General features: G+C 26.9%; 1 protein-coding gene across 6 annotated transcripts in view; it reads left to right on the forward strand.

The window, feature by feature from the left end:
• The window catches only part of LOC139093404 (ankyrin-2-like), a 66,849-nt gene that overhangs the window by 13,305 nt on the left and 41,104 nt on the right, over positions 1 to 12,440 (forward strand). For 4 of the 6 annotated variants that reach the window (XM_070644114.1, XM_070644118.1, XM_070644119.1 and 1 more), the window contains 9 exons: positions 328 to 1,071; positions 1,130 to 1,307; positions 1,549 to 1,840; positions 1,989 to 2,006; positions 2,436 to 2,842; positions 2,906 to 3,117; positions 5,951 to 6,155; positions 10,318 to 10,477; positions 10,540 to 12,383. In XM_070644114.1, the coding sequence (XP_070500215.1) occupies positions 328 to 1,071; positions 1,130 to 1,307; positions 1,549 to 1,840; positions 1,989 to 2,006; positions 2,436 to 2,842; positions 2,906 to 3,117; positions 5,951 to 6,155; positions 10,318 to 10,477; positions 10,540 to 12,383 (4,060 nt within the window). The remainder of the gene's footprint in view (positions 1 to 327; positions 1,072 to 1,129; positions 1,308 to 1,548; positions 1,841 to 1,988; positions 2,007 to 2,435; positions 2,843 to 2,905; positions 3,118 to 5,950; positions 6,156 to 10,317; positions 10,478 to 10,539; positions 12,384 to 12,440) is intronic. The other 2 variants (XM_070644115.1, XM_070644116.1) reach the window with 2 other exon arrangements.

A 12,440-nucleotide genomic window follows, 5' to 3' on the forward strand; every position in this document is an offset into this window, starting at 1 on the left:
CATCTGATCTACATACTTAGATAAGAGCGTAATATTAATTTTACTTTTACTATGCTTTTACCAGGAGAATAATAATTTGGAGTGAAATATTGTTAATAATCTTTCAATTCAATGTTTAACACCCAAAATTTATCAAAAAAAAAAAAAAACCAAAAAATATACAAAGGTTTTTATTTCTTGATAAAAATAAATTTTTCACACCAGGCTGTTCTTCTCTTGGCTTCATTATGAAAAAAACATGTCATCACTTTATAATTTGTCTTTTTTTTTCTTGAGTATAAATTGATTTTAAATAGTATTTAAATCTTTTTCTTTTAATTTATTTAGGTGGCTGCTGTTTTGCTTGATAATGGAGCTCAAATTGATTCAACAACAAAGAAGGGATTTACACCTCTACATTTGACAGCTAAATATGGCAACATAAAAGTGGCTCAATTGCTTCTTTCAAAGAATGCTCCGGTTGATGCACAAGGAAAGAATGGTGTGACACCATTACATGTAGCAAGCCACTATGATCATCAAAATGTTGCATTATTATTACTTGAAAAAGGAGCAAGTCCACATGCTACTGCTAAAAATGGACATACTCCTCTTCATATTGCTGCTCGTAAAAACCAAATGGATATTGCAACTACATTATTGGAATATGGAGCTCAATCTAATGCTGAAAGTAAAGCTGGTTTTACGCCATTGCATTTGAGCTCACAAGAAGGTCATACTGATATGTCAAGCTTATTATTAGAGCATAAAGCAGACTCCGACCATCAAGCACGTAACGGGTTGACTCCCTTGCACTTATGTGCTCAAGAAGATAAAGTTCAAGTTGCCCAGATTTTGGTCAAACATGGTGCAAATATCGAAGCTCAAACAAAAGCTGGTTATACACCATTGCATGTTGCATCTCATTTTGGTCAAGCTAACATGGTTAGATATCTAATAGAACAAGGTGGACAACCAAATGCAGCTACTGGAATAGGCTACACACCATTACATCAAGCAGCTCAACAAGGACACTTGCATATTGTACAGGTGTTAGTTGAAAATAAGGCAGATCCAAATTTAGCCACAGCTGTAAGTTAAAATAACTGTTTATAGAAAAAAATCGATAACATGTATATTAAATTTTTAGGCGGGACAGACTCCTTTACATATTGCACAAAAGTTGGGATATATAAGTGTTTATGATTCGTTAAAACCAGTAACCGATTCTGAAGTTGCTATGACAACATCGATGACTGATGAGAAATACAGAGTCGTTGCACCGGAAGCTATGCATGAAACATTTATGTCAGATTCAGAAGAAGAAGGTTTGTATATTGAAACAGTTGACATTTTCTTATTATATTATTTTTTGCTCCATATACTGAAGACACAAACATACTCTAAATTTTATTATTTGGTTCTTTAAAGCGAATTTTCTATAATGGAATAAACGCTTTAGTCTACATTTTATTCGTATCTGAGGTTAATAAAGTTCCTCATTCATTTCTTGTTAACAATTTCGGAATTTAATGATTATAAATTACTTTGTTCTTCTTTACAATTTAGGTGAAGACACAGCTTTGTCTGATCAACCCTACAGATATTTGACAGTAGATGAAATGAAATCGTTGGGCGATGACTCACTTCCAATTGATGTTACTCGCGATGAACGTGTTGATAACAAAATGATCACATCAATTGAATCTACAACAGCTAAACCGCCTCAAGCATTGGAAGATTCAATTAGTCCACAACATATTTCAATGCAGCAAACTGAAGCTCCAGTTGGAAAAAGTGTAACTGATTATGCTGTAACTTCCGACAACATTGTCATTGATCGCCATCCTCAGCATGTCGGGTTAGTTTTATTGACCTTTTTTTATAAATTTTTAGATCTAAGTAAAATCCATATAAACTTTACCATATTTTTAAATGCTGCATTCTTTTTCGGATATAATTTACAAAAATATTCCCTACAATATATTTATACATCTAAAACCTCATAGTAAATTACATTGGAAGAAGTGAGTATATCTTCTGCTTGGTTTTCTGCCGATTATGCACACAAAACAATAAATCCTGACTCGTAATTTTTGGGGCATTTTCCGCCTTGATCTGTCGCCTTGATTTCTTCTCCAGTTTACGATGCAATTGTTTGCTTAAAACGTACAGAATTAGTCAGATGCAGAAATTACGAGACATCTTTTTAATTAGCGAAGTGGAAGGCTATTAAATTTTTTTTTTTAAATTTTCTTTATGTTTTATATAAAATATTGTTTTAAAAATTCAAAAAAATCATTTTATATTTATATTTTTCTAGTTTCTTTATATCTTCTTTAATTGCACAGTTTAGAATATTTAGATTGTGATTTTTTTTTTCAATTTATATACTTTTTTTCAAGTAGTTAAATTAAAATAGAAAGAAATATTCATGATTTTATTGATGATTCAAGACAAATTTTGAATGATTACAGTTTCTTGGTTTCCTTTCTGGTTGATGCTCGTGGTGGAGCAATGAGAGGTTGCCGCCATAGTGGAGTTCGAATTATTGTACCTGCTCGTTCAGCAGCCCAACCAACGCGTATAACATGCCGTTATGTTAAGCCTCAACGGACAATGCACCCTCCACCATTAATGGAAGGAGAAGCACTAGCAAGTCGTGTTCTTGAACTTGGACCTGTTGGGGCAAAATTCTTAGGACCAGTAATTATGGAAGTTCCACATTTCGCATCGTTGCGTGGAAAAGAACGCGAAATTGTTATCTTGCGTTCCGATAACGGAGAAACATGGCGTGAACATACAATAGAAAATTCTGATGAAATAATAAGCGAAGTACTAAATGATTGCTTTGAGCCCGAAGGTATGCTGAAAATATTTTTAAAGGGGATACAAATTTAAAATTCTATCTGATTATTTATTTTAGACATCGCTCAAATGGATGAATTAGGTGGAGGACGCATTTGTCGTTTTGTGACCTACGATTTTCCACAGTATTTTGCAGTTATTTCACGAATTCATCAAGAGGTTCATGCTATAGGACCTGAGGGTGGAATGGTTTCAAGCACAGTTGTTCCACAAGTTCAAGCTGTCTTTCCTCAAGGAGCACTTACCAAAAAAATTAAAGTTGGACTGCAGGTAAATTTATTTAAACCACGTAAAGGTGTTGCGCCTGAAAAATTACGTAAAATTAGTGTTAATCATGTTCCAAAGAAAAAGAGATTCTCATTGATTTGGTAAACTTATTGACCCTAATGTTTAAAAATTCTAAGTGATTTTTAAGCAATTTCCATAGAATTAATTCCACGAAACTTTTTAATCTAGTCATTTATTAGCAATGTTTATAATGAAGTCTTAAATCTTTTGAAAACTGATGAAAACTTACAAAAATGGTGAAATATCGGATCAGATCTTCCAAGAAATAATTATATAAAATCTAAAAAATATGTAAACAAAAATATTATTTTGCCATTTTCAACAAAGTTTTTGATGTTAAAGTAAAGGAGCTTCAATTATGTTTTGTACTAAAAATCAAATTTAAATTATTCCAAAGGTTGATTACATTACGAACTTAGTTCATCTTTCTAGTTGCATAACTAGAATTAGATAGAATCTTTGAATTTTCGTGGAAAATGTAACAATGTTTTATCATAACTTTATTACAAAAATGTACTAAAACTTATTTAATATTAATTTTATGAATTTAACATTTGATCGAGTTGCTCAAATGATTATATTAACAATGTTTGTACCGTCTTTAATCATTAAATACATTTATTTGATGACAATCTCCCTTTTTTATACTATCATAACTATACCAAAAATGTAATTATTATAAATTCAATATTTTATAATTATTACGAATTAAGAGTTTTGTGTGATTTTGATTTTTTATCAAATATAATCAATAAAAGTGTTCAATTATTTATTTTCCAATATATGGAGCATAATATTGTCAAATATCAGGCAATGATTTAATTATCTTACAAAATATAATTTTTACGACAATTCCATTACTTTAAATAACTTTGTATTTTTATTTTAATTAAAAATAAGAATTTTAAAACCAGTATTAGACAAGGTTATAATTTGTTTAAGTTTTTAAGAAATTTTCATCTAAAATTATAAATATTTAATTAATTAGAGCAAATATAAATTAATCAAAATGAACACTTAAAGCTAAAAAATTAACATTTGATTACTGAGTATAACTTGTATGGCTTAAAAAAATTAATTACACTTCATTTAATACTTTGATCAAAAATGTTTAACCATAGGTATGCAAAAAAATAGATTTATAAATTATTAATTTATTTGTGATTAAAAACAGTCAGGAATTTATTTTGCTACTTAAAAACAAAAATTGAGCACAATATTACATTACGTACATTGTGAAGCCTATAGATTCAAAGTTTTTTTGAAATTGAATTCTAGAATTTTATTACGAAATATAATCTTAAAATATCTTTGAAATACTGTCTTATAATGATAATCACACATTCTGATATGTTTGTATTTTAATTTAGTAATATTTTGAAATCGATTGGTAAAAAATACCGTAAGAAAAAAATTTGGCAAATTTTCAATTGAAAATTCAAAAATTTCCAGTTCTTTTATTCAAGATATATTTAGTGTAGTTCCGTTACTGAAACATTTATTAAGAGTCCGTATGAAAGCCATATGTCAAGACGAATGTTTCCTTATTTTTGTCGATCGGATAGAAATGATCAACTCTAGGATGTTAGATGAAAATTTTGAAAACCATAAATTTCTCAGGTTTTCTAGGATATTAAATTATTAAAAATTGAGAGACAAATTAAAATTAGGTTTAAAAAAACATGATATGAAAACTTTTACAAATTTGAATTTATCAAGGAATTTAATAATGGTATAACCAATTTGAAAATAATAATTCATCAAAAAAATTTGAGGGGCTATTTTTCTTGTAGTATGTATAATCAATAAGGCCCTTGAAAATCTGTCCTTTTTGGATTTTAATCTCGCAAGATCGTAGAATTAAGAAATACAATTAAACCAGAATCCACATTTAACTGAATCAACAGAAAATGATTAAAACTTTTCAAAAATGATTTGAGTGCCCAATAAATTTAGTTTACTCAACTCTTCTTTTCTGAAATAAATATTATAACTTACTAACAAAAAATAAAAATTTTTGTGTATTTAATTGAATTTTTTCACTGACTTTTCAAAGGAAATTCACTATTTGTGATTTGAAAAATGAAACAGGGTTCGAAAATTTAATACTAAACTGAATTCAAGATTGAAACAAAATTATATTAAAATTAGATTAAGCTAGTTTTTAAGGAAATGAATGTTTGAAAAATACTAAATTTATTGGGCTATGAACGCTCATTTGATAATTATTTGCAATTAATTAAACAAAGATGAATCAATTTTATTAAAAAGTTTTTCAAATCAATTTAAATTACATTTTAAAAAAAAACTAAATGAGAAATTAACACTAATTTGTATTCAATGAAACAATGCTAAATAGAATGACCATTTCATATGATTTGCTCCTTTGCTTATTTAATACATTTTTAGTTTCGTAAATTAAAAAAAAATGCTAACTTCTTTCTTATTGCATTTAAATTTACCATCGCTGCAGATGAAAAAATATTTAAATGATTGAATTCTTAAAAAAAAGATTAAAAAGAAAATCAAAAAATTTTAATATAATTTTAAATGTTCGAGCCTTGCTTCACATTATTTAGTTCATTTAAATCCTTAATTATTTAATTTTTAATTTTTTAACGTATTTTATATAACTTTTGTTAATATGTTTTTTTAATTTTTCTTTGCTTATGTATCCAAAAATTTTTTATTTTTGGGCGCAAAACAATAGCGCTAAGAACTTATTTATTTATTAATTTATTTTATTATAATTTTTTTCTTTTTTTGTGGTTTAATTTTTTTCAAATATTTCATTCTTCGAATTTGGAAAAATTAGGCACAACCAATTGATCCTGAATTAACAGCAAAACTTTTGGGACGTGGCGTAGCTGTTTCACCAGTGGTCACAGTTGAACCACGTCGTCGCAAATTTCATAAAGCGATAACATTGAGCATTCCCACACCACGTGCTCATAGTCAAGGAATGATAAATCAGTATTCCGGAAATGCACCAACACTTCGCTTATTATGTTCAATAACAGGTAAGTCAAATTATTTATTCAATTTTATAAGAAAAAAAAAAAAATTTAAATATGAAAAATTGAGTGCAACACATACAAATTCTTTTTGTTTATTATATTTTCCTTTTTCTTTAAAAATGTAAAGTTTTAACATCAGATAAATACATTTTTAAACTTTTTTGAAAACATTTCTCATTTAAAATTTGAATAATTTTTAAAATACAAACGAACATAATTTTTTTAAAAAAAAATTAAATTTTACTAAGTAAAATGATTAGATTTTTTTTTTTTTTTTGAGATAAAAAAACTTTACAAACATACAGGAAAAATTGGATTTGAATTACAAGTTTTTATTTTTCTTAAAAATACAAAAAATTATTTTCATGACATTGAATAATTTTCAAAACTTTACCAAAATATTTTTTAATGTTTTTCTTAGTTTTAACAATTTTAGTTAGTTTATAACTTGTTTTGAGCAAAAAGGGACTTTTTTACTCTTTACATTTTATCTCAATTGCTATTAAGTTAAGAAAATATTTATTAGATTAATTTTTTGTTAGCTAGCTCAACGATATGATTCATAACATAAGTTGATTAATTTTTTGATAGGTATCAAATAAAAAGTAAAATCAGTGCACTTCCTAATTTAATTGAAGTTAAGATATTATGTAGAATTAGTAACTAATTTCTAATACTCAACTTTAAACTTGAATCAATCATAGGAAAAAGGGGTAAAGGTTTTGATTCAATGATTTTATATTTCAATAAATTAGTTTTAGCTAGTAAAATATAAAAATAGCAGTTAAGATAAAAAAACCAAAGCAGTTATTGCGATTAAAATGAAATGATTAATTTGATATGCTTATTTTAGTCGTAATAAAAACAAATAAAATCTCATTGAGTTAAATATTCAATAAACTAAAATTTAATTAATGCACGCTACCACTCTCTTCTTCCTTTTTCTTTCTTCTGCCAAAACTTAAAATCTTCCAAATCAAATAAAATTTGGAAAAAATACAATCAAAATAAAAATAAAAAAAATATGTCCAAACAAAACACAATAAATACGCAAATAAATATTTTAAAAAAATATGAAACAAATTTGAAGGTGTGTTTCGGAAAAGATCTCTAAAAGGTAACTAACGATGAATACATCCGAATTTTTTGAAACAAAATGTTATCCAAAATCTTAAGATTAAAAGAGAAAATATTTTTTTTTAAGTTTTGAAGAAACTTTGATATTTGAAATTATTTGTTGGGATTTTTTCTCATTTTTTTCTTTAAAATTTCTTATTTTTTTATTCTATCTGAATTTTTGTTTCATAATTTTCATTTGTACAAACGCTTTTATGTTCTCGAATTTTAAAATTGTGTTGAACATAAACATATAATTTTTCATTATTAATTGTTTAAAATTTTCAAGAAATATGGAATTTATAGTCAATTTTACTAAAAATAATGTTTTGTGGAATATGTTAAATGAATTAAATTCTTGTAAATCTAGGATCGTTCAATTATTGCGTAACTCTTTTGAAAAAAAAAAATGAAAATTGTAATAAGTAGAAATTTAATAGTCAAAACCAATTTTTAAATGCCTCACTTTTTTAACTCACAATGAAAAATAGAAAAACACAGGGGGCATCGAGTATATGGCATTTATATTAAATTTAGGTGTTCAATATTAAAGATAAAATTAAGGGAGGAGAGAGGGTTTAGCCATTTTACAATACCAAAGAGATTTGATTTGAAATTGTGTTACGAAATAAATGAACGAATTTCTAAACATTTGTAATTATGCCTAGCATTTAACTCCAAAATATTTTGATTAGATATTTTTATATATTTTTAAAAGGATTATTTAAAATAATTTATAATTTTTTAAATATTCATTTTCATTATATTATATTTATATTTATTTTATTATTATTATATACTAAACTATATACGTTACATATGAATATTAAAATTTAAGTAATACTGATTATGAAACAAGCTTAATTATTGAAAATTGTTTCCCTTTCCAAATCAAATGAATTTCTGAACATTATTTATAAACTTGTTGTTTAAAACAGAACATCCTTATTGTTTAAACACTAAAGTTTAGAGAAACTTGAGAATAAGTTTTTGCAAAGCTTTTTAATCATCACAGTCATAAGCGCGTTTCTCTATTATATATACGCACCATATCCTGATTGCTTAAATTGCTTTTGTTTTATTCTTTTTCATCATGATGAAAATCATAGTTTAAATAGATAAAGCTCAATTGAGAATGAGAAAATATTAAGTGACATAATATGTAAGCATGAATTAGATGGTCCGATGGAATGAACATTTGAAAATATTTAGTAACGTATATAATTTATTTTATATTTGATTTGACTCAAGCATTTATATTTCTTATAATTCCATCTACTAAAAAAAATCTATATAGGGTCTTTCACTTATTACTTAATTCTTTCAGCCTGAAGACCTGAGATTTTATGACAATTCAAGTAAAATATTTTTGTAAAATTTGTGACAAAAACAACGGAAGGAATTCAAAAAAGTCTATTTTTACATTTCGTAATGTGTGAACGGACCCTATTTTCCTATATCTTTTTAGCAACCTCACTTTTTTGTGATCATTAATTTTCTTTCAAAAATATATAACTTGTTTTAAATGTAGCTCGTTTTTTTAATCTTTCATGTTAAAATCATAAGCTTTTGACGCAGCAACTGAAGATTATCAGTCACAAAAATTTTGATTGAAATATTTTAGCTTAAATTCTAATAACGAGCATAGTTATTTCAAATTAATTTGAATATTTTTTTAAATGCTTAGTTCAGATTTTTAGTCATTCAAAATCATTTTTTGATTAGATTTTTATTTCTTTCCTTATTTTATTTTGGATTATATTTTTGGCCAAATCAAAAAAATCAAAGCAAACAAATAACAATTAAAATGGAAGTAATCTACTGTTAGTTGCCCTAAATATAAAAAAATAAGGGAGAACTTTTCTGAAACCGTTGCTATCTATTTACTTAATCTACTGTTAGTTGCCCTATGTAAGGGAGAACTTTTCTGAAACAATTATTAAAGACATATATTAATTTAAAATTTACTTCTTATAAGTTTTTATTTTTTTTTTAATATTATAAATTAATTCTCGATTTTTACATTCGTTAACATTTACACCTATATTTTTTTCTAATTTTTATATTTAATTTATTCGAAAACCTTTTAATAATATTTTGTTCATAATAATAATAAAATTTAAATTTTACAAAAAAATTATTCATACAAAAAAAATTTGTTTAAAACAAACATTTTACTATAAGTTATCGAATCCGATTTTTCCTTATTAAATATCACAAGTATAAACTATTTAGTTTTTGTAACTTAGTACTAATTTTTATCATACACTAAGAAATATTTGAAACAAAGAGATTAAGTTAATTTTGATGTCAATGTAATTTAATCAGTGTTTCTAACATAATCATCGTATTCAAAATATTCTGTAATTTATTTTATGATATTACGTTGCTAATGAATATTCTGAAAATATATATAGATAATAGTAATGGTTTCAATATGGATCATTTTATAGTTTTTATAAATAATATATCAGTGACTTATTGATTATTGGCATTAAATGTTTAATTTTTATAAGTTTTATACTTTTACATAAACATTTTTTGCAATGTTTTTCACCGTTTTTAATATTTATTATTATTATTATTATTTTCAATTTCTCCCGTATTAAAGTTCCACTTTTTATTAATAATATGCTTGATTGTGAACACAGCAAACAATAATCATTATATTTTTTTTTATTTTAATATTTCACACATCACTTGCAATATTTGATTGAAACTATTTTACATTTACACAAAAAATAAAAACATGAAAAATTTATGGTTTCATTTTCGTTTGTTTATCAATTCAATGCATGCCTTTGTAAAATCTCAAAAATTTTAAGTATTAAGCATTGGAAGGAAAATATATGGAATAAAACGAAAACTAATAAATTTTCTTTCTAAATGTTTTGAAAAATTATGCATCATTAAGTGTTACCTAATGCGGCCTAATGCATTTTCAAAATTATACATTTTTTCGATTAGATATGATGTATGAAAAGAAAATATAAAATAGTTAGTAAAAACTTTGCTTTAATCGTACTAATGATTGATTTTATTAATTCAGGTGGAACAACAAGAGCACAATGGGAAGATGTTACAGGATCAACACCACTTACATTTGTAAATGATTGTGTATCATTTACTACAACTGTGTCTGCACGATTTTGGTTAATGGATTGCCGCAATATTGCCGATGCTACAAAAATGGCAACTGAACTTTATAAGTATGATTTTGTTATTAAAATTTAAAAAAATTAAATAATTTTTCGATTAAAAATTTTAACAGGGAAGCTATTCATGTTCCTTTTATGGCGAAATTTGTAGTTTTTGCTAAGCGGGTTGATCCGATGGAAGCACGTTTGCGAGTTTTTTGTATGACTGACGATAGAGAGGATAAAACTTTAGAACAACAAGAAAACTTTTCAGAAGTTGCAAAAAGTCGTGACGTAGAAGTTTTGGAAAATAAAATTCAGTATCTTGAATTAGCAGGAAATCTCATTCCTGTCACTAAATCTGGTGAACAATTACAATTTCCTTTTAAGGCTTTCAAAGAAAATCGATTACCTTTCTCTGTCCGTGTTAAAGACCAGCATGCAGACACAGTTGGAAGAGCTCTTTTTATGCGTGAGCCAAAAGTAGCTAAAGGTGAGCAGCCACAAACACCGATTTGTATCCTAAATATTGTCCTACCTGAAGATATTATACCTGAACAATTATCCATACTTGATGGAAGTCAAGAAGTTATTCAGCGTATTGAGCTTTCTTCACATATTCATAAATATCCTGATGACTATATGCGTGGAGTAGAACTTCGAATGAGTGACGTTTCGAATCTTCTTGGTGATGACTGGATAAAACTCGCTCCTGAGATTGGTATAACTGAGCAAGAAGTTGAAGATATCATTGAAAATTATTCCAACAGTACTGCGCAACAAGCTCAAGCTATGCTAAAGCTTTTCCAGACTAAAAAACAAAATGATATAAATATATTGGAAAACGGCCTTCGTAGTATTGATCGTGATGACATTGTTGAACGTTGTTTAATTCGCAAAATTACCACTTCAACCGTTACGAAACGTCAACAGAAGCGTTCAAATGATACAAATGGTTATGAGGAATCAGACCTAATAAAAGATTCAGAATCACTTGAAGATCTTAACAAGAAAAGATATGGACGATATGAGCACGATGAAAGTAAATATTCGGCTGAAGAGAAGGTTATTGAATCAGAAGAAGATGAAATAGAAGCTGCAAAACGAAGTGTTGCTGAAAGGCGCGAAAAAATTGAAAAGCGTTTGTCAGGAGAACAAAAACATTTTCCTTCGACTCAACAAAAAGAAATTGTTGAAGAAATAATTACAATCAAGCGACAAAGCCTTATTGAGGATGCTCGCGCAAAGCATGAAGATGAAATATTGATGCAAAAACCTGTTGATAATTCATATAAGTCTTCGACTGTGCCAGAGCAGGTAGTTAAATTAAAGACAACATCTCACGACAGCTCATCTGTTGATAAATCTGAGTTTGAAAAGGAATTACAAGATAAATTCCAAAAAACATTGGGCGATGTTGAAAAATTTGAACATAAATTTACACATGAAGCAATTCCAGTGACTCTAGATTTTTTGGCATCTGAAATTCAGCAGTCAACAGAAGAAAAAGATTTACCTGAGAAAATTATTTCAACAGTTTCAAAAACAACAACCATCACAGAAGCAATTCCTGATGAAGTTTTAACAGAATCGTCAATTTTAAAGAAACGAGAAATCATTACTACAACTACAACAACAAGTAGTGATGGCGATTCGGTCAAAAATACAATGACTCAATTTTATGATCAAGGTGATGATATCACAGATGAATTCGAAAAAATCGAACGTGAAGTAATGGATCCTACATTAGTTGATGAAATACTTGAAGAAGCACGTCAAAAAGCAGACAACATTCAAAGCAAAGTTATTACAAATACAACAACAACAACAGTGCATCCAGGAGAAACCAAAGAAATTATTACCACAACAACAACTATTCGAACGATCGAAAGTATAAATTTAGACGACGTTAGTGATTCCAGGCTAGACAATTTGAGCGATGAAGAAGAATTAATACAACAAAAGTCCGTTGAATCAAGTAAGAAATATACTTTTTTATGCAAAAAAAAAACTATTACATTCATTTTTGTAATGC

The sequence above is a fragment of the Chironomus tepperi genome, unplaced genomic scaffold (assembly GCF_022539635.2).
Source record: "Chironomus tepperi strain 1889 unplaced genomic scaffold, CSIRO-AGI_Ctep_v1 contig_335, whole genome shotgun sequence".
In the NCBI taxonomy this organism is placed as follows: Eukaryota; Metazoa; Arthropoda; class Insecta; order Diptera; family Chironomidae; genus Chironomus; species Chironomus tepperi.